Source organism: Plecotus auritus (genome assembly GCF_963455305.1).
Source record: "Plecotus auritus genome assembly, chromosome: 1".
In the NCBI taxonomy this organism is placed as follows: Eukaryota; Metazoa; Chordata; class Mammalia; order Chiroptera; family Vespertilionidae; genus Plecotus; species Plecotus auritus.
The window spans coordinates 12,169,584-12,196,564 of record NC_137770.1 but is presented as its reverse complement, the minus strand read 5'-3'; the positions used below and the strand labels follow the sequence as shown (position 1 = coordinate 12,196,564).

The 26,981-nt window shown below is 46.6% G+C and overlaps 2 protein-coding genes across 3 annotated transcripts in view; both read right to left on the bottom strand.

Annotated features, from left to right (window-relative positions):
* Positions 1–25,098, bottom strand: part of LGMN (legumain) — a 36,937-nt gene extending 11,839 nt beyond the window's left edge. For both annotated transcript variants that reach the window (XM_080665036.1, XM_080665037.1), the window contains exons 1-4: positions 24,943–25,098; positions 13,756–13,921; positions 2,003–2,100; positions 1,556–1,637 (exon numbers count right to left, since the gene is read on the bottom strand). In XM_080665036.1, the coding sequence (XP_080521162.1) occupies positions 1,556–1,637; positions 2,003–2,100; positions 13,756–13,908 (333 nt within the window). In that variant the 5' untranslated portion in view covers positions 13,909–13,921; positions 24,943–25,098. The remainder of the gene's footprint in view (positions 1–1,555; positions 1,638–2,002; positions 2,101–13,755; positions 13,922–24,942) is intronic.
* On the bottom strand, positions 21,748–23,281 carry LOC308246792 (G-patch domain and KOW motifs-containing protein-like; the record flags this gene model as incomplete). The annotated part of the gene is given in 3 exon segments (XM_080665149.1): positions 21,748–22,277; positions 22,280–22,627; positions 22,630–23,281. Coding segments are annotated over 3 exon segments (1,422 nt in total). The 3' UTR covers positions 21,748–21,855.
* Positions 25,099–26,981: the final 1,883 nt, after the last annotated feature.

The window sequence follows — 26,981 nt, the reverse complement described above, 5'->3', positions numbered from 1 at the left end:
TGCCGAGTCTGTACAGACCCGGGCCACCAGCCTGCACATCTCCAAGGCCCGAGGTTTAAGAGCCAACGCTCTGGAACCAAGAAAGACCCAAATAAGGCTGATGTCTCTGGGACATGTGCGTGGCCTCTTCTCAAAGAACATCTCGTCTGGCTCACGGCACTCAGCAAGCCTGCGTTCCTTCTCGCCGTTAGAAAGGCCGAGGGAGAAACCCGAAGGTGCCGGGCAGCAGGGCAGGCGGCAGAGGAAGAGCATACCACCCAGGGAGAAGGCAAAGAGGCAGCAGAAACGTCTGTCCTGGGCCCACCCTTGCCCAGCTTGTTGCCTAAAAGGCCAAATCCCGAGGACATATGATGTCCTTAAAGGAGATTTTCTAAACCAATACTCGCTCATTTAAAAAAAAAAAAAAAAAAGGCAGCAATACAGGAAAGCACAAGGGAGAACAAAAATCCCACCACTTAGATTCCAGACATTTCCTTATACAGGATGGGGCAAAAGTAGGTTTACAGTTCTAAGTATGTGAAAGTTTATTCTTTTATTATTCTTTATTAATTATTGTATTCTTTCCCATACAAACAACTATAAACCTGTAAAACCTACTTTTGCCCCACCCTGTAAAATTATGTAGAAACAATTTCATAAAGATGGGATCGTCTATATGACATGTATGATTTGTTCAATTTAACTGAACCTGAATTTAAGAAAGAAAACTGAAACTGAAAGGATTGCTAAACTTCAGAGAAACATTTATCACCAGGAACATCAGTTCCTAAAAGAGCCCTCTAATAGTAAGAAAAGGAGATTATGAAGCCCAGACAGAGTGGCTCAGTGGTTGAGCATCAACCTATGAACCAGGAGGTCACTGTTTTATTCCTGGTCAGGGCACATGCCTGAGTTGGAGGCTGGATCCCCAGTGTGGGAGTGCAGGAGGCAGATGATCCATGTATGTCTCTCATCGATGTTTCTCTTTCTCTCTCTCTCCCTCCTTCCCTTCTATCCTTCCTTCCTCTCTAAAAATCAATAAATCCTATATAATAAAGAGGTAATATGCAAATTGACCCTCACATCACAAGATGGCCACCCCCATGTTGTCACAAGATGGCCACCCCCACGTTGTCACAAGATGGCCACCCCCATGTTGTCACAAGATGGCCAGCAGGGGAGGGCAGTTGGGGGTGATCGGGCCGGTAGGGGAGCAGTTAGGTGTCAATCATGGCAGCAGGGGAGCGGTTAGGGGCAATCAGGCAGCCAGGCAGGCAAGTGGTTAGGAGCCAGCAGTCCCAGATTGTGAGAGGGATCCCAGATTGCAGAGGGTGAAGGCTGGGCTGAGGGACACCGCCCCGCCCCAGTACATGAATTTCGTGCACCGGGCCTCTATAAAGACTGGAAACTAAAGATGGGTAGACTGCAACTTATTTCTTACTTTTTTCTTTCCTTTTTTCCTTTCTTTCCTTCTACTTTCTATCAAAACTCTCAAAAATTACTCAAGCACAAATCCTAATACAAGCATGAAACACCAATCAGAATCAGTTTAGTGAGGTTCTGATGCCAGCCTCACCTCCCCAGTGTAGTCCTTCAGGACCCCCTTGTACACGTCCGAGCCATTGGGCCTGTTGATCACAACTCCCGGAGTGGGGTTTCTGAAAATCAAAGGACACAAACTCTGACATGTCTCTGAAATCTCTCTCTTCAAAACTATGCCCTTACACAGAAAGATGGTAATTGACTGTCTGTCGAAGACACTGCTCATCGCCCAACAGTCACCAAGTGCAATGATTTTAGCAGCTTGGGGATCCCGGTCATCTGCTTTCAACGTTTCGAAAGCGCCAGCCCCAAACCCCCTTCAGCACCTACTGCCCATGCTCCTGCCACTGCCAGGGTGCCCCACGCTATGTTCAAAGCTCTACATGAAGCAGCCCTGTGAAATTCCACCTGCGAGTCTGTTTAATCCTAATGTTAGGGCACTGGTGTAAGGACGCCACCCACAAAAGCACTGCGTACTTACTCTTCAGAGCTGGCGATGTCATCATACATCATCACGACGATCTGCTCGTCGGGAATCCCATTGCGGTGGACGATCTGGTAGGCGTGACACGCATCTGCCTGGGAGACATGATTTCAGCAAGCCTGAGATTTTGCCTAGAAGGCGGCCAGGTTTGGAGTTCTAATGAGCAACACGTTCTTTCTCCAGGAAGGCATGCTGTGCGTCGTTCCCTATTGGTCAGGTCTTTAAATTATTTTAGAACATATACATTTATATTTTTGCACCCAATTTTTTAAATCTCACTCCACCCCATTATCCAAGCTCTTATTCATCAGGCAGTTAACATATATGTGGTCTACACGCACGCATACACACACATGCGTGCGCACATACAAACCGCCACCACTGCATCCACAGGTAACAAGAGCCTTTAAAAGAAAATCAGTATTATGTCAGATTTAACTCACCCTTACAATGATAGTGGAAATGAGCAGACACACCCACCAACTCACCTATTATTTATTACTCCTGTCTGAACGCAGGCTCATTAAAAAACAAAAACTTACAGAGTAAATCTAACAAAATCAGTGCTCTCACACTGCAAATTACAGGAGACTGCTGAGGGAAATTAAAGATCTAGACAAACAGGCATCTCATATTCATGGATCAGAAGACTTAGCACTAGAAAACTTTTTTTAAAAGATCAGCAGGTTTTTGCAGAAATTGACAGGATGATCCTGAAATTTATATAAAATTGCAAAAGACCTAGAATAGACAAATTTTGAAAACGAACAGAGCTGGAGGACTTTCACTTCCTGATTTCAAAACTATTCCGGGGAAAGAACAGTCTTTCAACAAATGGTGCTGAGACTATTTGGATATCCACATGAAAAGAGATGAATTTAGGCCCTCATTTCAATCTCAACACGAAAATTAGGTCAAAATGGATCATAGACTTATGTAAGGGCTAAAACAAAACTGTTGGAAGACAACAAAAAATCTTTGGAACCTTGAGTTACAACTGCAAAAATGTCACAGATATATTACCAAAAGTCTGGTTTATAAAAGAAAAAATCTGATAAATTGGATATCATCAAAATAACAAACCTTAGCACTTCAAAAGACACCATTAAGAAAATGAGAAGACAAGCAACCGAGTAAGAGACAATATTTGCAAAACACATTATCTAACAGGACTTGTCAGAATTTGCAAAGAACTCTTGTTCTTTAATAAGATAAGATAGCCAACCTAGCAAAAAAAAAAAAAAAGATTTGAGTAAAGATCACTTAAGAAGATATACAACACACACACCCAGGCCCGGCAGAGGCAGCCAAATAAGTAGATTATGTGGTAGTTCCAGACAGGTAGCCCAAGGCTGGTTACAGGCAGCATCTGACACCGACCTGCACTGGAAACCCACCCAAGTGGACCCAGAACCAGCACAACCAGTGGTGGGCTTCAGACCACAACAGAAGTTGGCCCAACTAATCACACAGGCAGTACACCCAAAGGGAGATCCTGGCAGGCTCCAGACCTTGCTGGAAACAACTCCTCCTAGGGCGGCAGCCCTACACAGTGGCTCATACAACATGTGATTGAGGTCTGTTCTTGTAGTCAGCCAGACTGACGGTTAACCCCACCTACAAATAGGCCAACAGCATTCAAGACTCAACTACAACAGGAGGGAGCACATAATCCACAAAACAGACATTCCTGGGCACGGAGCTCAGGTGATCTGGAAAATTGCGCCATTGAGCCCCACAAGACACCTGGAACATAAAACCACCATAACAAGTTTGGAAGTCATAGAAGATCTACCCAATACACAGAGACAAACACAAAAACCAGACAAAATAGGAGACAAAGAAACAAGTCCCAAATGAAAAAACAAAACAGGAGAAATCCCCAGAAAAAGAATTAAATGAAATGGAGGCCAACAAGATATCAGAGCAAAGTTCAAAACAATGGTTATAAGGATGCTCAAGGACTTAGGAGAAGAATGAATGATCTCAGTGAGAACTTAAAGAGATAGTAAACATGAAGAAGGACATAGAAACCATTAAAAAAAAAAGTCAGAAATAAAGAACACAATATCTGAAATGAAGAATATACTAGAAGGAATGGGCAGCAGGTTAGTTAGATGAAACAGAAGATTGAATTAGCAATTTAGAGGACAAGATAACAGAAAACACCTAAGCAGGAAAAAAAAAAAAAAAAAGAAAAAAGAAATTTAAAAAATGAGGAAAGTCTAAGGGACAACAACCGTAACAGCATCCCTGTCATAGACATATCGGAAAAGAGAGAGAGAGAGCAAGGGATCAAGAATATGTTTGAAGAAATAATGGCTGAACACTTCCCTAACCTGGTGAAGGAAAAGACATGCAAGTCCAGGAAGCCCAGAGAATCTCAAACAAGATGAATCCAAAGAGGCCCACACCAAGACACATCATAATTAAAATGGCAAAGGTTAAAGATAAAGAGAGAACCTTAAGAGCAGCAAGAGAAAGACAGTTACCTATAAGGGAACGCCCATAAGGCTGCCAACTGATTTCCCAACAAACACTTCAGGCCAGAAAGGATTGGTGTGAAATATTCAAAATAGTTTTATTAACCAATGTAACTCCAATAAATTCAATTTAAAAAAAGAAGATACATGAATGGCTAATAAGCATACAAAAAGATCCTAATATCATTAGTTACTAGGGAAATGCAAATTAAAACTACATTGTGCCCTTGCCAGTGTGCCTCAGTTGAAGATGTTGTCCCATGCACCAGAAGGTTGTGGGTTCAATTCCCAGTCAGGGAACATGCCTAGGTTGCAGGTTCGATCCCCAGTCAGGGCTCTGTGCAGGGGGCAACTGATCAATGTATATCTCTGCCACATCAATGTTTTTTTCTCTCTACCTCCTCCTTTCCCCCTCTCTAAGATTAATTAAAATATACAGTATATATGCCACAATGAGAAACCACTTCACAGCTAGACAGACAAAACTAGTGTTAGAGAGAATGTGGAGAAACTAGAACCTCCATTAACTGTTGAGGGAATGTAAAATGATGCAGTCACTTTGGAAAAGTTTAACAGTATCTTAAAAAGTTAAACATAAATTTGCCATATGACCCAGCAAATCTACTCTACTTTATCTGCCCAAAAGAAACAAAAACATTAATCCACACAAATGTTCTGGCAGTGTTGTTCATAGCAGGCAAGAAATGGAAACAACCCAAATGTCCACCAACTGGTAAATGGACTGACAGAATGTGGTCTAGCCACACGATTTAACACTCTCTGGCAATAAAAATAAAGTCCTGACACATGCTACAACACAGATAAACCTCACAAACATCACACTAACAAAAGCTAGACACAAAAGACTACATGTCGCCGAAACCGGTTTGGCTCAGTGGATAGAGCATCGGCCTGCGGACTGAAAGGTCCCGGGTTCGATTCCGGTCAGGGGCATGTACCTTGGTTGTGGGCACATCCTCAGTGGGAGGTGTGCAGGAGGCAGCTGATCGATGTTTCTCTCTCATCGATGTTTCTAGCTCTCTAACCCTCTCCCTTCCTCTCTGTGAAATATCAATAAAATATATTAAAAAAAAAAAAAAGACTACATGTTGCATAGCTCCATGTACATGCAATGTTCAGAAATGGCAAATCTGTGGAGACAGAAAGTAGGTTAGTGGTAGCAGGGGGTAAGGGACCGCCAATAGGTGTGAGGGGCCTTACTGGGAAGATGGAAATGTTCTAAAACTAATTTATGATGTTTGCACAACTTGGTAAATTTACTTAAAAAATCATTGAGTATGCACCTGGAATGGATGAATTACATGTGATATGTGAAACATCTACACTAATAAAAGAGAAACATGCAAATTGACTATCACTTCATGATGCCCACCAGCCAATCAGGAGTGAGTATGGAAATTAACCCTACAAAGATGGCGTGGCCCCGCCCCCCAGCCACTCCAGGCCTCTGGGCAGCACACATGCAGGCCCGGAGCGGCCAGGTGGGGCAGGACGCCTGCTATGAGGGGGAGGGCACGGGGCGGAGGGCTACAGGAGCAGTGCTCCAGCTGGAGCAAAGACTGAAGGCTCCAGCCAGAGCGAAGGCCTGGGTCTGGGTGCGGGAGGAAAACCGGTGCTGGAGGAAAACCGATGCCGGCAGCCAGGGGAAGGAAGGCCTATTGCACGAATCTTCGTGCAATGATCCTCTAGTGTTTCTATAAAGTTGTATCTTTTAAAAAGGGCAGGTTCGGCATGTCCCAGGTTAGTGCTCTCCCACACTGGTTGGACTCCTCACATTGCCTTGACAGGAAATCATGGATGGAAACAAGCTCAGAAGGGCACAGTGCTTCAAACCCAGGTTCCAATCCCCCCATGCCTGGTGCCATCGTCCACTCCACACAGTGGTCTCAAAGGCACGTCTCAATTCTCTCGTGGGTCCTTGGAGGTACCTGGTTGCCTCTAACTTGAACTCACGGGGGTTCTTTGTATGAGTCAAGTATTTACTGGCACTCAAAAGAAATAAAAGTAGGGTGAAACCAATCAAAAAATTTGGAAATGGTGTTGAAGGCTACTTGACTCACTTCCCTTGAACATATCTGTCCTATATAAATTTTTCCCCTTAAAAACAGAAGGGCCATATGAGGTAACATTTGAGGGGAGGGAATTGAGCAAGACTTGACCCTTGGGACTACTGAGCAGAGATCACCATGGCTCAGCATGTTTCAGCGCTAGCATTGGGAGTTCCGATGGGCGTACTAATGCATCCCGTGACTGCCTGCTGCAGCCCCTGGCCTGCCGTTGTCTGCTCCTGATGCCTCCACCTCGGGCCAACTGTCAGCTAGACGGACAGCCTGCTTGGAACAAAGGCCAATACAGTTGGCACGCTCTGATCTCAGTCACTGTGAAGGGGTCCACCTTCGAGCCAGGAAGGAGTTGGGAAGGGGTTCCCATGGTCTGCTCATCCCACAGGTGTACACCTAACCTCACCTCCTGACATTGCTCTGAGCACTGGCCCAGAGCGTGGGCTTTGTAGGGTTGCCTCCCTGAGCCCACCACCACCTCAACTTCGTCCAGAGGGAACCAGAGGTTCAAAGGGAGATTACGTAATATGCTCAAACTAATAGGGCAGGGAGTGGAGAGCAGGACTGACGCCTGTGGTGTGTGCAGGTCCAAAGCCCGCACTCTTTCAGATCCTGCGCTGCCTCTGGCCTGGACAAGGACAGCCCTCCTGTGCTAACTGCATTGCCCTCAGTCCTGCCCTGCCCTCTTTCCTAGTCCCTTCCCACGTGCCCTTTAAAAGCGTGCTTCTCTTTTTAAATATAAAACTGATACTTTGCAACAACATGGATTGATTAACGGCAAAAACATTATGCTGCCCTAACCGGTTTGGCTCAGTGGATAGAACATCGGCCTGCGGACTGAAGGGTCCCAGGTTCTATTCCAGTCAAAGGCATGTATCTTGGTTGCGGGCACATCCCCAGTAGGGCGTGTGCAGGAGGCAGCTGATGGATGTTTCTCTCTCATCAATGTTTCTAACTCTCTATCCCTCTCCCTTCCTCTCTGTAAAAAAATCAATAAAATACATTAAAAAAAAAAACATTATGCTAAGTGAAAAGCTAGACACACAAGACTACATATTGTCTGATTCCATTTATAAGAAGTTTCCAGAGAAGGCAAAACAATAGAGACAGAGCAGATCCATGGTTACAAGGGCTTGGGAAGAAACAGGGAGGACTGGCTGCAAAGGGCACCAGGGACCTTTCTAGAATGATGGAAGTTGTCCTAAAACTAGACTGTGGCGAGGCTTGCACCACTGTATGACTTTACTAAAAACCACTTAGCTGTACAATTATCATAGGTGACTTACGACTTGTATTAGTAAACTTATGCCTAGTTAAGCTGTTTTGAAAAGGTGATAATGGGGCACATGCACCCTTTCTTCTGATAACACCTGGCTCTCCTCCCAGCTCCTGATAACAAAGAACTTCACCTTCAACATACATCAACCACCACCCCACCGCCATTCCCAGGCCTTAGATCTTCCTTCTCCACAGGCTCAAACCTCAGTCCTGAAAGAAACCCACCTCCAGCTCCATTGCTCCGCAGGACCCACGTCTTTTCCCTTCACCAGCCTGTCAGAGGACAGACTGTACAGCCCTCACCATGGATGGGCTGCCTGCACTTCAGGACCTCTCCCCCTCACCTCCTCGCTGGAAGCTGGCTTACGCCCCCACCACTGCGGTCATCCGCCATCCCCAGGCCTTACCCTCCCCACACTCAGAATGTCACCCATGACTCCCAGCCAAAAACGGAAATCCAATTCGGTCAAGACAAAGCACAGAAAAGCACTTAGCAATGACTTAATTGTGCCTGGTGTGCAATTAAGAAATTTGTGATAATGAGTGCTGTCTTAATCCAAGGAAAATGTACGCCTTTATAAAAATGTATTTAGCCCTGGCCGGTTTGGCTCAGTGGGTGGAGCGTTGGCTGTGGACTGAAGGGTCCCGGGTTCGATTCCGGTCAAGGGTATGTACCTCGGTTGTGGGCACATCCCCAGTAGGGGGTGTGCAGGAGGCAGCTGATCGATGTTTCTCTCTCATCGATGTTTCTAACTCTCTATCCTTCCCTCTTCCTCTCTGTAAAAAATCAATAAAATATATTAAAAAGTGTATTTAAAGGTCTATATAGGTTCTAACAGGGAAAGTTCTTTCAGATGCTTTTTTTTTTTTTTTTTTAATACAGAGAGGAAGGGAGAGGGAGAGGGAGATAGAAACATCAATGACAAGAGAGAATAATTGATCAGCTGCCTCCTGCACACCCCACACTGAGGATTGAGCTCACAACCCCCCGCATGTGCCCCAACCTCCTGGTTCACAGGTCGATGCTCAACCACTGAGCCATGCCAGCCGGCCGGGCTCAAATGCTTTTAATGATTAGCCTTCAAAGTCAAGAAAGCAAACGTTGGCAGCTGGCTGGGAACGGAATCAGGCCCGCAGGGATAGGGGCTGAGGTCAGCAATGACTCAGCACATGTGTTTCCTCTCTGCTCGGCCTCTGTGGCCTCAGCACTGTCGTCCTCCCTCATTTAGGGACAACTATTTCAGGCTGCGGCCACTTCTTTTCCCTTGCTTCCCTTTATTTCAATGTTAAGTATTTTACCCAGGGAAACCAGCAACACTTAGAGGGGGAAATAAAAGGTTTTCTGGGTGCAACGGTTCATTGGATACCTACACTTAATAATGTTTAACCAATATTTTTTTAAAGTTGGTTGTATGAAAACCAGGGTGGCTGATGAATCAGCCTGTTCACTATCGGTGACCCATACTGAGTACCTCATCTTTCTACCTTGTGGGAAGCGGGGAGGAAGAGCCAGGGAGTCGAGAGCTGCGGACTCGGGTTGCTTCTCTGGAAATGGGTCAGGCCTGTTGTTAAGTATTAAAAGGAAAAAGGGTCATTTTGCTGTGACAAGTTTTTAAGAAAGCCAAATGTCCTATTCAGCTAGCATACAAATGTCATTCAATGATCATCAATTTTAGAGCTCGAAAGAGCTTATCTAAACAACCCCCTACCCAACAGATAAGAAAACCGACACCCAGCCCTAGCTGGTTTGGCTCAGTGGATAGAGCGTCAGCCTGCAGACTAAAGGGTCCCAGGTTTGATTCCGGTCAAGGGCATGTGCTCGGGTTGCAGGCTCGATCCCCAGTAGGGGGCGTGCAGGACTCAGCTAATCAATGATTCCCTCATTGATGTTTCTATCTCTCTTCCTTCCTACCTGAAATCAATAAAAATCTATTTAAAAGAGAAAAAAAAGAAAACCGACACCCAGATGCGGAGACACTGCCCAGCCATCAGGAACACAGACGAGAGGCCTGCATTGGCACATACACAGCCACTGGCCAAGCACAGCGATTAGCACTTCAAATGCGCCCGTCTGAACCGAACGCACCGTGAATATAAATGCACACTGGATTCCAATGACTTAGTACCAAATAAAAAATGTAAGGCATCTTGTTATCAACTTTTTATGTCGATTACCAGTAAAATGATAATAGTTTGGATATATTGGGTTAAATAAGATAAGGTTAATTCCACCTATTTTTTTTTTTTTACTTTTTAAAACTGTAGCTACTAGAAAATTCACCACGACACATGTGGCTGTCCTACTGGACAGTGCTGCTCCAGAGCTCACCGGACTGGGTTTGAATCCAGGCTCGGCACTTGCCATCTGACCACACTGGGTCAAGTGCTGACCTTTTCCCTGCCTCGGCCCACTCACTCGCAAAGAGGGAATGAGAACCAGAACTACAGCATATAACCCACGACAGGGACTAAATGAGTGCACTGTGTAAAAGGCTCTAGGACAGTTCAGCCCATACTGTGAGGGTCTAGGCATCCAGTTTCTGAGAAATACAAAATGAAATGGCTTCTTAAATTACAACTTTATTCATTTATTCATTTATTTATTTTTATTGATTTCAGAGAGGAAGGGAGAGGGAGAGAGAGAAACATCAATGATGAGAGAGAACCACTGATCAGCTGCCTCCTGCTGGGGATTGAGCCCATAACCCAGGCATGTGCCCTTGACTGAAATTGAACCCAGGACCCTTCAGTCCACAGGCCAACACTCTATCCATTGAGCCAAACCGGCAAGGGCTAAATTACAACTTTATTGAGGTATAATTCACATATCATAAAAGTCAGTCTTTTAAAATATACAACCCTGTGGTTTCTAGTATATTCACAAAGTCACGCAACCATAACCACTATCTAATTCTAGAATATTTTCATCTTCCTAAAGGAGATCCCATACCCTTTAGCAGCCATTCCCCATTGTCCCCTCCACCCAGACCCTGGCAACCACTCACCGACATTCAGCCTCTGTAGATTTCCCTATTCTGGACATTTAATGTAAATGGGACCTTACAATACGTGGTCCTGTGCAACTGGCTTCTTTTATTTAGCATGTTCTTAAGGCCATCCGTGTTGAGGTATCGGTACTGTATTCCTTTTCATGACCAATAACATCCCCTGTGGACAGACCACACTTTGTTTATCCATTCATCAGCTGATGGACACTTGGATTGTTTCCACTTTCTGGCTATGATGAATAATACTGCTATGATCATTCAAGTACAGGTTTTTGTGAGAACATATGTGTTCATTTCTCTTGGGTGTGTGCCTAGCAGTGGAATCGCTGGGTCATATGGTAACTCTCTGTTTAACCTTTTAAGGAACTGCCAGGCTGTTTCCCAAAGTGGTTGCACCATCTTTTTGCTCTAACTTCTGCCAGGCTGATTTGTTGGAAATGCCAGGAAAGACGGGGAGAAGGGTACGGAGAGCAGCAGGCAGAGGCCTGGAGGGCAAAGAGGCTTTGGCCAGACCCCTGGGCTTGAGTCCTGTCTGTACCTCAACTTCTGTGTGGCCTCAGGGAAGTCACTTCCTCTCTTTTAGTCTCAGCTTCCTTCTCTATAACAGGAAGGTGATGACCAGTGGGCCTCAACTAGGGACACCTGGTGAAGACTGGGGTGGGTGATGCTCCTGGTTTCTAGTGGGTAGAGGTCCAGGACGCTGCTAACCATCCTACAGGACAGACTCCCAAAGAGTAACCTGGTCCCACATGTCAACAGCACCAAGGTTAAAAACCTTGGTTAACCATCGGAAAACACAGACATTTGCATTGCGATTCGTGACAGTGGCGGGGTTGCAGTTATGAAGTAGCAATGAAAGTGGTTTTATGGCTGGGGGTCGCCACAATATGAGGAACTGTGTTGGAGGGTTGCGGCATTGGAAGGATTGAGAACCACTGCTCTAAGGAGAAACATGCACACAATGTAGCCATTCTCCCAGAGAAGGTTTTCCACCTTCTGAAGTTTGGCTCAGACAGAAATTTAGGTCACTCTCCACAGTTAACAACATGCAACTCACTCAAACAGCAGCTTCAGAGCTTTGGAAACTGCAGGGAGGAGAAAGGTAATCTTCTTGAGGTTTCAGAAGGTTCTCGCTACCATAGTTAATGACTCTCCTCTCTTCATCTCCCCAGCATTCCCACAGCCCTCCCTGGATGAAGTCAATGCCTTCAGCTAGCACTTATCGCTGCCACTTCGAGCTGATTCAACCTCTTTTTTTTTTTTTTAATATTTTATTGATTTTTACAGAAAGGAAGGGAGAGGGATAGAGAGTTAGAAACATCGATGAGAGAGAAACATCGATCAGCTGCCTCCTGCACACCCCCTACTGGGGATGTGCCCGCAACCAAGTTACGTGCCCTTGACTGGAATCGAACCCAGGACCCTTCAGTTCGCAGGCCTATGCTCTATCCACTGAGCCAAACCAGTCAGGACTGATTCAACCTCTTGATTCATGTTTCTGCCTCATTACACGGAGAATCCAATAACTAATGGTAAACAATATACTGAGAATCCAGTAACTAAATGGTAAACACCTTGAATTCATGGGCTCTGCCAAGATGTCATGTCTTAGCAAATGCCACAGGAGTCAGTTACCTTCCATCTTAATTCCTGGACGGCATGACATTTTAAAACACCTTCTCCCAAGGTCTCCTGGGTTTGAAACGGTCTCTTGGGGTTCTCCCAGAAGCACAGAATCATGTGTGAGGGTGTTTTCTTGGCTCGGCCATAATTTTCTGGGAGATTTCGCTAAGGGCTAAGTGAAGTTTCATTAAAGACAACTTTATGTGTGAGCTGAGTATCTGAGGGAATACCCAGACACCGAGAAGCTGGACACCTCCAAACCGCTCCTGGCATTTTGGGACTCGGGTGCTGGAGATGAGGGATCTGCAGAGACAGAGCTAAGGGATCTCTCCTTTTAGAGATATTTCTATATCAGACTTGAAAAATCAGTGAACATTTTCCAAAATAGACAATCAGCCCAGCTCCATAGACCGCCCCTGATGCTCTGTCTGCTTGCTTTCCCTGAGGGGGCTCACGGGCATCTATCAACGCCCTCGTCACTTAAGTTGGTGTCAGGTTTTCTCAGTGAAGTGCCAGTGTTCATTGGACTTCTGAAGTGTACCAGGGGCAATCTCATGACATCAGAACTTTATATCTCTTGAACTTCCGTTCAAACACGATGCTGGATGGTGGCTGGAATTCAATGAACCTATCAGGCACCAAAATTCAAGTTTGCTCTCATTTTTCAAAGCAACTTGGCATTTTGGTTCAAGATGCTAATGATGTTAATTAGACACAAAACATTTGCATGAGAAAGAGAAGTGAGGAGAGGGATAAACATTGAGGCCAAATCTGTATAAATATTACTTTGCAGCCCTCATCACCCTGATTATTCCACCACGTGGTTAGAAAGTCCATTGAGTGAATCTGCCAAATTTCCAGGGTAAGCAAGCCAGTACTAGTGTGTGTGTGTGTGTGTGTGTGTGTGTGTGTGTGTGTGTCTGTCTGTTGGGGGGGCATTTATGGAATTTAATTACGTCTCCTTTCCAATAAATGAGATGCCTAAAATGCAAAAAAAAACACCACAATAACAACAACAACAAAAAAAAACACACCTTGGTTAGACTGAGGTGACTCCACAGGGGCCTTTTTGAGGAAATACAAACTGCTTTCCGAAACTGATGTACCATTTTACAACCCCCCAGGAACACGAGGGTTCTCTACAGCCTCGTTAACACATCCCTTTGCCAGCCTAAAAGAGTGTAAATGGCTTTTTAAAAGGTCTGCTCTTTTACCGATGCCCAGGGCTGTTTACAGAATGCCAGTGCCATAAAGGAAGAGATGAGCCATTTTCCTACCTGGTGCCTATAATTATACCAGCCATTGGAGCCTGCCACGATGACCACCCAGTGCTTGCCTCCGTCCTCGGGATCGTCCTCGGGAACAGCACCAGTTCCCAGGACCAAGCTGAGCAGCACGGCTACTTCCCACATCATTCTGTGCCTTGGCATCACCTGCAGAAACCTGGGAAGAGAAGAGTAAAGTCAAGCCAAAAAAGAAGGACAAGAACAGAAGAATACTGCTGGCCCCTAAGAAAGTATCATAGTAGCCTTGGCCCGTCTGCTCAATGGTTAGCGTTGGCCCTCAGACTAAGTAAAGCAGGGGTCGCCAACCTTTCGGACCTCACGGACCACCAGTTGGCTACCGCTGGACTAAAGGGTCACAGATTTGATTCTGATTGATGGCACGAACCTCCATTGCAGGCTACATCCCGGGCCCTGGTCAGGGCAAGTGTGAGGGGCAACCAGTCTCTGTGTGTGTGTGTGTGTGTGTGTGTGTGTGTGTGTGTGTGTGTGTGTGTGTGTGTGTCTCCCCTCCCTTCCAGTCTCTCTAAAAATCAATGGAAAAAATACGTTCGGGTGAAGATTAACAAACAATAAAAAAAAGAGAGAGAGAGAAAGTATCACAGTAAGTGGGTCAAATGATAAGACCACTTAGTCATCAGACAGAACATGCAGAGGATAAAAATGCTGACGGAGCAGAATTTTGTTTTTAGCTCTGCTGCCCTTTGCCCAGGTGAAGGGGGCTGCCCCTCCCTCCCAACCTTCACTACCAGTTGCAGTTATGAGTATAAACTAAAGAATACCAAGAAAGCTCTTCGAGCAACCTTTAAAGTTTTGGCACAACTTGGTATAGAGCAGATAAGGTTCACCAACAAAATTCACTGCATTGGAAAAATGTCTGCCACATGCTTTGAACTGTTTGCAAGAAAAGAATATACATGTAATGGATGCATGGGGAAATGTGGAAGGCAAACATAAAAATCTAACAGTAGTTATGACTGGCGGTAGGTAGAATGAAGGATGATTTTCTTTTTCATATTTGTCTTTTTTAATTACAATTAATGTATATTATATAATAAAGTGTGTCAAAGTTCAACATACATTCAAATAAACACTGAGTAACTATTTATTAGCTGGTGAGCAAGCAAACTGGGTGAGGAACAGTCCAACACTGGCAGCCCTACACGTAAGCCCATTTACATGCATTCTGCACAACAGGCAGGGCCAGTACTGAATCCTTGTTTCAGAAAAGGGGGAGGTTGAAGCAAGAGAGAAGTAACCTGCCCAGTCAGCTCTGGCCCAGCCCAAAAGCCAGGCCTTCCGAATTCCTGGTCCAGCCTTCTGCTTTGTGCTTCTGCATCTCAAGATTATTCTTTTTTGTTGTTGTTCATCCTCACTGGAGGATGTTTTTCCATTTTTTTCTTTTTTAAGAGAGAATGAAGAGATGGGGAGAGACAGAGAAAAAGAGAGAAACACCGATGTGGGAGACACACATCAGCTGGTTGCCTCCTGCACTGCCCTACCAGGGCCGGGGATTGAGCCTGCAACCGAGGTACGTACCCTTCAAAGAATCAAACAAGGATCCTTCAGTCCGTGGTCTGATGCTCCAGCCACTGAGCCAAACCGGCTAGGGCTCAAGATTACTCTTAATGAAGCACATGCCCAGTTTTATACTCCGTGGCCAAAACCTGAAATAACGTTTCAAAGCACCAAAAGCGGGACTAAGGCTGAGTCCTGGCCACCTGCAGTCCTCACATCAGACCCGGGCCTCTGCCCTGAGAATGCTATTCTAAAATCAGCCTTCCTGTGACAGAAGCCAGGCCTGTCATTCTGAGATAAGAGGAAAAACAGTCTCTGGCATGCAGGGACTCAGAGCAGAGAGTCTGTGAGGCTGACCTCTGCCTCCGATGCCATGGCATCGCTCACTCATTCATTCGCCTGCTGGGCCAGTCTCCTGAACACCCACCTGTCAGACAAAGTGCTGGGTGCTGGGAGGGCAGTAGAGACAGGACAGGGCCTCTGTCCTCACGGAGACGGAGCATGCAGCCAGCTAAGATATGAACCACCTCTATGCCTAAGAAACCTTAGCTCCCTGTGCCTAACCCAGGCCTAAAACTCAAAACAGTGGGTTTTCCCCCACAAGTGAAGAAACGGGAAGCCTGAGGCTGGTGAAAGTTTAAAAACCTAAGAAGGCCTCAGGCCTGTGCTTCTCCAATTGGACCGTTCATCCATACCAGCCGGGGGTCTTGTTAGAATGCAGGTTCTGATGGGGTAGGCCTGGGGTAGGGCCTGAGACTCTGCATTTCTGACCAGCTTCAGTGCTGCCCAGGACTCCTGTAGCAGGCCTCCTCATCAACCCTGGCAGGCGCCAGTCCACGTCTGCCCAGAAGCCCAGAATCCAGACACTGCCCTATCCCTCCAAGGTCTCCTCCCCAGAACTCAATTCCCAATCTGCAAACTGAATTGGTGCCAGATTCAGGTTCCTTTCGCTCCACTGCAGGGCCAGGGATGGATGGTCACTACAGTGGGGTGTCCCAGGTTTGTTTTAAAGATTATCCTTAAATGATGAATGGATCCGGAGACATGGAAGCATGGAACACAGTGTGGAATCTCGGAGGGAAGGCAAGGATGGATGGATGGGTGGGAGGTAATCAACCAAAGGCCTTTTATGTATATACTAGAGGCCCAGCGCACAAAATCATGCACGGGTAGTGTCCCTAGGCCTCGCCTGCTATCAGGGCCATCTTCCGCCCATTCACCAGTCCCAGTCCCACCCCGCTGCTGACACCCATCCCTGTTCCCAGTGGTTCCCCGTTGGCCATCCAGCGATTGGAGCCTGCGGGCTGAGAGGAGGGACTGAGAGGTGGTCAATGCACCTCATAGCGACTGGTCAATCGGTTGTTCTGGTCGTTATGCCGTTACAGTCGCTGGCCTTTTATTATATAGGATGCATAACCCATGGAACACACACAGTGGGGTGGTGACGATGGGGGGGCGGGGGTGGGCTGCAGTGGGTTGATGACAGAAAAAAAGGGACATATGTAATACTTTCAACAATAAAGATTCAAAATAAAGATTCTCCTTAAATGACCAGGAGTTCTTGTCTGGTTGGTTTTTATTTTTAGTATGGCGGGTAACAGACATCAAAGAACAGAGAGATGAGGGCAGTAGACAGGCGCCAGAACCCCCTGGCCTGTTAATGTGACCCACCTACCTACGGAAGCTCTCCCAAGCCCGCTATACCTGCCCAGGGCTCACAGTGGGGCTCGGAGGTAAGACCAGAAGGTACAATTATACAAACAAAAAAAGAAGCAATGGTAAGGTCAGGCAAGAGAGAGCCAAGAAGCCAAAACCGGTTTGGCTCAGTGGATAGAGCGTCGGCCTGCGGACTGAAAGGTCCCGGGTTCGATTCCGGTCAAGGGCATGTACCTTGGTTGTGGGCACATCCCCAGTGGGAGGTGTGCAGGAGGCAGCTGATCGATGTTTCTCTCTCATCGATGTTTCTAGCTCTCTATCCCTCTCTCTTCCTCTCTGTGAAATATCAATAAAATATATTAAAAAAAAAAAAAGAGAGAGAGCCAAGAAGCAGAAGCACACCCCTGCCCCCAGAGCTCCCCAGTAGCCCCCACAGGGAGGGGGTGTGACAGTGGCTACTGAGGTGATTCATTCAGCAGCTCTTCGATCCTGAGCTCACCTTTAATTGATGGTTGCAACTAAGCCTCCCTGGGAAGCCAGGGATAGGAGTTGGCAAACATTTTCAATAAAAGGCTGGACAGCCAATATTTCCAGCCTTGCGGGTCATGCCATCTCCTGCCACAACTATTCCACTCTCCCACTGTATCACGAAAGCCACCAGAGACGTGGCTGTGTTGTAATAAGACCAGCGGTCCCTTTGGTCTGTCCTAGGGAGTGAGCAGGTGTCCTCTGCCCACGTGACAGGCTCATTCCTCTGGAGGCACTCCCTGGTGTGCGACTTCTTCCCTTCAGCGTTAGGGACCAAAAGGATAAATGAAATACTAGAATCCAATGGTTGGCCTGACTGCGAACAACAGAATGAGCTAAACTGCCTACATTAGCAAATAAAGCAACAGCTACTGAAAGTACCGCCAGGTTATTTTTTTGAAATTCAAGTTTTCCTTTCATCCTTCTACTAATATACTAGCCAGTTACTTCTCAGTGAGGGAAAGGGCCTTATAAACACACAGTGATACTTCGATAGTTAACATTTGGCAATGGGTCTCCTCTATCATTTTCTTTCTTATAAACAGAATGTGGTTCCTTGAACATAACGGCAAGTTAAGAGCCTCACAGTATGACACTGATTGGAAAATGTCACTTTAGAAAGACACATGTACTAACACTATTTTGGGAAACATATAGGGGCCTGGGGTGAAGATGAAAAGTGCAAGTACTGTAATCATTCCATTACTCTCGGCAGTGAACACTTCTCAAAGCAGCCCGCCTCAGGCGGCCATTTCCTCCTGATCAGCAACATTCCTGACAAAGTCACAATCTTGCAGCAAAGTGAAAAACTCATGAAGAAAGTGCAATGATCCCTGCTAAACTAGCTTTGTGACTGCTGCTTTCAGTCTCTCACTCCCCCCTCCCCCCAATCCATCCCACAAACAGGGCCCAGCACCCACCAGGTGCTCACTGGCACCAAAGAGGGAACCAAAGGAACAACACCCTTCTGGGAGCTGACATTCTAGTGGGAAGAGACCACTGAAATACACGGGTGATGATGAGCGCCCAGGAGAAATCTGAGGCCGGAGAGGGAGTCCCAGTAGACGTATCGTTTTCAAAGGGGGAAGGTTTTAAGGAGGTGAAGGAGCCCACCCTACAGCTAAACATAAATGTGCGTCCACAGGGACTGTCCAGTGAAATCATTATGGCACATCCTTTATAAGGGGGTAGCGTGAGGCCTTTAAGAAGATTAAGGCAGATCTCAAGGTGTCAAGAGTGGAAAGATCTCCGAGGTGTACTGTTAGGGGCTATGTGTTTGGTCTGCTAGACATTTGTGGGGGGAAAATGAACAGACAACTGATACTCTAACCAGGGAAGAGGAGCCAGTCCCCAAGCACAGGGTGGGAGAGCGGGACACCGTGGCTGTCTGCTCTGAGCCATGTAATGTGCAAGGCACGTCGCACAAGCCTCACAGCAGCCGGGGCCAAACTCATTCCTCCCTTCAGACGTTTGAGAAAACTGAGGCTCAGAGGTAGAGAAACTTACTGGCAAGCGGCACTGCTGGTAAGTGATAAAGATCTGACTCCAAAGGCTGCTTTTTCCACTACATCACCTGGCTTGTCCTAAAAGTTGTTTAGGTGAATGTCTGGGAGGCCCTGTAACCACAGATGGGGACACTACACCCCACACCTGGAGCCCAAGCACAGAGCGGGCCTCCGTGCTGCCTCCAGGAGGACACCCACAGAGCCCTTCACCCTGCTATTCTAAGGCACACGTGGACAATCAAAGACACCCTGATCCACACAAAGCTAAGGTCAATGCACAAGCCTTTACAAAAGGATTTCACAAGCCTCCAGGGACGAAACCTCTGCTCTTCCCACGTGGTCCTGTGAACCTCTTCAGTTCCCAGGCTACACTAGGTCAGTGATTCAACTGAAGGATTCTGCTTACTTCAAGAAGCCTACCATCTAGTGGGGTTCGATCCATTTGGAAGGTTTGGGGCAGAGTACCCATTTGAGATAAATTATCACCAACAATATAAGAAATAAGGCCACGGTCACAAGACCATCTATATAGCAGAGTCAAGTTCAAACCCAAGTCTGACACCAAAACCCACACCTTAACCACCATCAATTGGCTGTATCCTCTCACTGCCAGATGTGATTTGCTACTGGTTCTGGGTTAGAAACGGCAAACCATCAAAACCAAGTTAAACAATGACATCTGAAAAAAGCCTTCCAACCTGAAGGTTTTTGATTCTACTCTCTGCTCTCCAGAAGTTTACAATGAAATCATGAAAGTGGTACCGGCTGACAACATGCAAGAAATACAAGACCTCCTCCTTGACCAAACTTGAGTCAAACTCCTCTAAGCCCTCTTCCCAACGAAGCCTTGGCCTGCTGAGCCGTTTTAGCAAAAACCCTGTGAGAATCTCCCACCTTTGATAACTAATCAAGTTCCTCTGATCAAGTTCCAATTTTCCTCCACTGACCCTCTTACCCTTAAGTCCCAGCTGTCCTCTCTGTCTTCAGAGTTAAGCTCAGTTCTATACCAGAGTCTCTCTCCCCTAATGAAACAGCTGAAATATAGTAAAAACCTGTCTTGCTGTTTTTAACAAGTGTCCGATGCAATTTCTCTTTAACACAGGACTTACAACTACTAACTCAGGGGAGATCTGAGGGCCTAACTGGTCCTTTATTATCCATCTGTGAAATGAGATGGTAGAACTGAATTAGGAAGAGACTATTCAGTTCTCAGATCCTTTTATTTCCTGTTTAAAGACTTGGGTTAAAATCCAACTAGATCTCATCTGAACTCTCAAATTAAAGAAGTATTTTGTTCAGGTTAATAATTTATTTTCCCTTTAGGGAAAACTTCTGATTCAGTCGCAAATTAGATTCTATATCAGAGCATGTCCTTCTAGGATATCTAATATCTAAAAATTCTACTGGAATTTTTCTTACAACTCTATAAACTCTGGGTAACAACAATACAGATAATTCTTGTCCAAAGACATCAAATTAATTCTATCAAGTGGAGGATCGACTGACTTCTCCCAATGTAGAAATAAGCCAGTTTTGCCTCCATCTGCACATTCATTTCACTATTTTCTGACCTACAAGTTTCCGCATGAAGGAGTTAAATATAATCTTTAACTCACTTGCTCATTCTTATATTTGTATGGAGTGATGGACTTTGCCTTTTTTTATATAAATTATATTTTAACATTACAAAGGTATAAGCAACTAATCGTACATCAAAATAGTAAAAAATTCATTTTTTAATCCTCACCTAAGGATATGTTTGTATTGATTTTAGAGAGAGAGGAAGGGAGAGGGAGAGAAACATGGATATGAGAGCGAAAACACTGATCCGTTGCCTCCCATACCAGCCCGCAAGGGACTGAACCCACAACCTAAGCATGTGCCCTGCCCAGAAATTGAACCTGCAACCTTTTGATGTACGGGAAGACACTCAGACCAACCGAACCACCCAAACAGGGCAAAATTCATTTTTAAGTCTACCAATGGTAAGAAAAATTTAGAAATCTAGCAAAGTAAGATTGGCCAATGGTTAATGGTTTTTCCAAATTTTTATTTTCTCTGTTTATTTAACACTTGAATTTCCATTTTTGAAACCTGGTATCATTGTAGTTTATAGTGTTTTCCCCATATGACTTTTATAGCTACATATTAAGTTAAAATTTGTTCCAATTTATGTTGCAAGAAATTGAAGGGTAGATACTGAACCTCAGAAATATACAAAATATAAAACAAAACATATTACCTATCAAAGGCCATCAACAGCTAATATTTTGTAAATCTGTTAAGTCTCTTTCCCCATAAAACATTAAAGATGAAATTTTCCCCATGTGCTGTCCCATTCTCCCCACACCACAAGGTAACCACTATAGGAAGCTAGCATTTCTTTCCAATCAAAATATTATACTTTTAGAAAACATATATATCTACTTTATAAACAGTCCCCTACTAATGGACATTTAGTCTATTTCGATTTTTTTTACCATTATAAATGATTCCAATAAACATCCTAATACTCCTCTTCTTGTACACAAATGTCTGCTTCTCTAGGCTACTTTCTGAAAGAAGAAACACTGATCTTAAGATATACCCATTTGTAGTAGCTCTAGTGTTTGAAGGTACACTTCCACTCGCAGTGAATCCTTTCTTCAAATACCTAACATCTCTTGATATATCAAACTTTATCATTTTTTTAAATGGTTTTTATTTTATACTAATGCTGGTAAATACTAGATTTGCTTCTAGCCTCCCTTCTGGTCTATCCATTTTGTACCGTCCAGGGCTGCACCTGCAAGTGCAGGACGGAACAATGACCTCCCCACCTTCACAAAGACAGGCTTTTCACAGCACAGAACTGGTAACTGCCTGGGGAATGGAGCGAATCCATGGGTCAGTCTTCGTCTGAGTCCCGGGGACCCATGTACTCGCAGACAGCATCATAGCGAAGCTCCACGAGCTGATTCTCTCTCCGCAGGTGAACCACGGCCTGGCTCTGCTCTCTGTCCCAGCCCAGCAGGTGGCCCACCCTTCCAGCCTGTGGCCCCAGCACCACCATCACTCGGCTGCCCTGGACCTTGGGGACAAGGGTCTCCAGCATGTCTTCCCTGACGCCTTCCAGGACCTGGCCTTCATCTGTCTGACACATACAAGTATCTGGACTGAAAACATCTTCAATTGTCATCTTGGTGTTATAATACTTGTGCAGTTTGTCCACGAACCGCACACGCAGGTCCCTGAGCAACCAGTGCTGCCTCCTGGAAGCTGCTTTCTCCCTCTTGGATGTAAGCTCCTCTTGTCGGCCTGGAAGGTGTTCCTCTTCCTCTCTTCTGCTGCCCGCTGGGTGGGGAGGTCTTGATCCTGGAAGGCCTCCCGGGACAAGGCTGTTCCCCCTGGAGAAGTTTTGCTCACCTGGCTGAGATCCAAGGAGTTCTTGTCAAATTCCTGCTGGGAAACAGTCCTTAAAAAGTACTCATTCACAGTGATGCAGTTCCCCACGGACAAACGAACCATGGCCCGAACATTGTCAGGATCGAGGCCTTCCACCTTACCATAGAGGCCTCGCTGAGGGCCAGAAAGAACCGCCACAGCTCCTCCAGGTGCCAGTCCTTGAGGCCGGTCTTCCTTATCTTTCTCGTGTCCCGCATCCGGCCGCAGCAGGCGGAGGGGCTGGTGGGGGCCAGGGCCTGGAGCTCAATCTGGTTGGTGCCTAGACCTAACCTTTTAGGCCTCGGTGTGTTGACACGGAGCTTCACCACTTCACTGAAGGTGCGGCCGATGCCCTGGCCAGGTTTCCAGCCCAGGCCCTGCAATATGGCCAGCCCACCGGCCTCCACAGGGACTGCCTCATAATCCACCTCTTTGGGTACTGTCTTGGCCCAGGGTTTCCTGTCTGCCCCTTCCTCATTGGGGATGCATCTGTTCTGGATCATGGAGATGGGGAGTATGGGGTCAACACCCTCATTCTCTTTCTCATCCAGAGACTTCTTGGATTCCTCAGTGAGCTCCTTCACAGCCTGGGACAGCACCCCATCCACCATGGCCTCAGCAGATGGGCCAGGAGCCTGGGTTGGTGGCAGCCTTCCAGGGCCGTTTTGAATCAAAGGGATGACGAGTTCCTTGGGGGCTTCTGAGGGATTAACACTCTGCAGTTTCCTTCCTTCCACAATCTTCAAGAAACCCTTCTCTTTGGGAGCCGCACCCTGGCCATCTCCCGGGTCTGCCAGGCATCTCCGGGCAGTCGTGCGAATGAAGCTGAACGAAATTGGGGCAATGGAGGGTCCTGCCTGCCGAAAAGCACCCTCTTCAGCGTCTCCCATTTTGCTCCTCTTCAAACTTTATTATTTCTAATCCGATGGATATAAAGTGATCTAAGTATGGGTTTAATTTGCATTTACTGGGTTACAAGAGTCCAATATGTTTAATCATTCCGATTTCAACACCTTTGATACATGTGACAATTTCCCCACCATAAACTGGGATTCGATTACCATCTACAAAGCAACATCTGCAGTTTAAAAAAATGCTGGACATTTTCCTTAACAGATAGTCATAGGTTGGAAAATTCAAGGAACAGAGTCCTCTTCAATGTATTCTTACTGAACAGTACTGGGTATGGTGTATTCCATCTCCATAGCAATTCACAACTCCTCTCCCCTCCCTTCCCACTGGCACTCTTTACACCCTCAGCAATTCTCCCGGGAATTACTGCCATGCGCTCCCTAGGGTGGTAGCTCACTGTCCAATGCTTTTCTACACTACAGGGTATCTAAGATACGCATCTAATGAATTCAGCTTTCAGGACAAAATCTAAACCTCTCAGAGCTGCGCAGGAGGCCCTGCTAAATGTACTTCTCTCTTCTCGGGGCTCAAGAAACCCGCCCACAGGAAACCCCCCGCCCACATGAAACCCCCCGCCCACATGAACCCCCCCCCCTTCCATCAGGCTCCAGCATTCCACCTCCCAACCAGTGCTCTTCCCATGCCTTCCCCATGCTGTTTTCCAGGTGAAAGTCTCCTCCATCCCACCAGCTCCTGCCCATTCCTCAAACTCCACTCAAGCACCCCTTCTCAGCAAAGCTCTACCGCTTCCCATAGGGTTGATGCTGCCCCTGTAACACTGGAAAGGTCCCCTTTACTGAATGATCCCAGCTCGCGAAAAGCTTGGTAAGGCTTCGTTTAACACGTTTGCTCACTACTGCAGCCTTACAGTAAAGAAAGTTGGGCTACCCCACTCACTACATACCACAGGGAACGTCTCAAATCTTGGGCATTTCTTTCCGCCCATAAAAAGAAATACCTGACACAAAGTTCCTCCTTCCGGCCCCCCGATTCTACAGTTCTCACCATGGAACCCGTGTAGGAGGTGTAACCTCAGTTCTGTGAGGGGCAGGGACCAAGTCCAGCTAACTTTCCTTTCCGTGGTCGATGTGAATCTCCCTGCAGTTCCCACCAGGTCAGGCCTCAGGGAACCAGCGCTTCCCGGACTCCTCAGAAGGAATGTTTCTGTAAGCTCTGGGCATGTGAGTTAGTGGTCCTCGACTGCCCTCCCCCTTAGGCTACAGAGAACGGGCTGGGAAAGGGTGCGATCCTCCACATTAACAGCACCAACAGCTTGAACTGTCCCTAGATTGTCCAGGTCGCAACCGAGCCCCAGACCCTGCCCTGCCTTCGCGGGCTGTGGAACCTCAGCAAATGCTCTCTCCTCTTTCCGAGCCGGTCGCTCCCGGCTCTTGGAGGTGACGCCTGGGCTTCCAGGCAGAGCACGCGCAACAGAGAGCCCACCACGCCCACCCCACCCCCACAGGATGGCGGGCTCAGAGCTCGCGGGGTTTTCCCCAGGGATTCGTCGTTGCCAGAAATTCTCCTTCGCAGGGTGAGAATAGATTACTCTGAAAGGGCCGGGGGACGTGGGGGCTGAGAATCCCAGCCGTGAGGCCAAGAGCCTCGGCAGACGCGCGGCCCTGGCCCCGGAAGTTACCTGTGGCGGCAGACCGCAGCGGCGGCAGCCGCAGCAGGACCGTGGGAACCGCTAGTGGCGCGCAGTCTCAGAAGAGCAACCTCCTGGTGTTCGCCTTGCAGTGATTGCAGTGCTGTGACCTCCGTATCCCACTTAAGGGCCGACTGCGCCACGCTGATAGGTGAAACTTCGGGGCGGGGCTTCAGGAAAAGCCAATGGGAGGTGGGGACAAGGCTGGTGAGCTAGAGGGACGGGACTACAAGTCCCAGCATGCACCGGGCTTAAGTACCCAGAAGCCCAGGAGACAGTGGAAGTGAGTGCCAGATAAGCTAGGTTGCTAGGATCTAAAGTCCAGGGATTTGGGGGAACCAGAGGCTTAGTGATTCCAGAAATGTCCTTCAAAGGATCTAAACTAGCACGCAGAGCATTTTAACCCATTCCTCTTCTCTTCCCACAAAGAAAAGATGCTCTGGCCCAACATTAATCCTTTGTTTTCTTTCACTATAGTGCCCTTGCCCCAACCTGCTTCCTGTAAAAACCTCCCATTTTGTACAACTCCGCAGAGCCCTTCTAGGTGCTGGATGGGATGTTTCTCCATTCGTGAATCGCTTAAAAAAGCCTACTAGATCTTTACATCTAATCTGCTATACTTCAATTGCAGTACTTGTTTAAAAACAAGTCCAGTTTTCTTGTGGTGAAGACAATTGACTAAGGACCCTCGGGGCTTAGGCTAGTACCCAACACTTACCGTGCACTCAGTCAATAGCTGACACTTGACTGGAGCCTGTTCTTAGTTGTTTCATTTCATGTACTAATTCGTTTGATCTCTACAACAATCCTAAAGAGACAAGCTAGTAATTCCAGGACAAGCGGAAGAGGGAAATAGTTAAACATCAGTTTGCAGCTATTTAGTAAATCCTATCTTCCCTAAACCAAGGACGCTTAAAGAGTAAATGGTTTGGCCATGTCGGGTGGGCTCAGTTCGTTGGAATATCTTCCGGTGCACCCGGAAGGTTCCATTCCTGGTTGGGGCACATACCCAGGTTGCAGGTGGGATCCCCAGTCTGGGGTGTGTAAGGGAGGTAACCGAGCAATGTTTGTCTCTCATATTGACCTTTCTCTCTCTCTCTCTCCCTCCCTCTCTCTCTCTCTCTCTCTCTCTCTCTCAAATCAATAGAAACATATCCTCAGGTGAGAATTAAAAAAAAAAGAAAAAAAAAAAAAAAGAGTAAATGGTTTGCACTTCTCCCTAACCAAAGGGTAAATAGCTTAAATTGCCCTACTCAGGGAGACAGACAGAAGAAATCCAATTAATGCCATTTGCCAGCCACGCCCAAGGACAGATGAACTTATGAGAATAAATCTCATTATAGTATATCAGCGTAAAGCTGACAAATATTCTATTGAGATCCTCCCCTAAGACCTACCCTAAATGCCTAGCCTTTGAAACCCCTTAAAATTAAGGTTCCAGGGTATGCTCTCCCTGGAGCATGCCCGAACTTCCCCCTCCCCCTCTCCTTCCCCAAAGGCATGCATCTCCTAAACTCTAAGGGACCCCATGAGGCTTGCAACCAGGACAGCAATAGGCAACTTGCAGTTCATCACACGCAAACTCCCTGAACCTGTCCCCAAGGCTCTCAGAGGGAAGGCAGAGAAGGGTGTGCAGGTGGGAAGAGATCAACCAATGAATGTGTATGCATATATGCATAACCCATGGACACAGACAATAGGGTGGTGAAGGCCTGGGGTCGGAGGCGGGGGCCGGCAGGGAGAGGTCAATGGGGGAAAAAGGAGATATATGTAATACTTTCAACAATAAAGATTTAAAAAAATAAAATATTATTTTATATTTCTAAAAATTAGACAGCAACAGTACTTGGGAAGAGTGTGGGAAAAAATAGGTAAGGTTTCTCAACCTCAGCAATCCTGACAGTTGGGGCCTGGTAATTCTTTGTCGTGTGTGAAAGGATGTCTCCACAGTGTGGACGAGAGGGGCCACATGCTGACCTGACAAGCTCAGGGGAGGCCTGCATGGCGGTCTTGCAAACTCAGAGACCTAA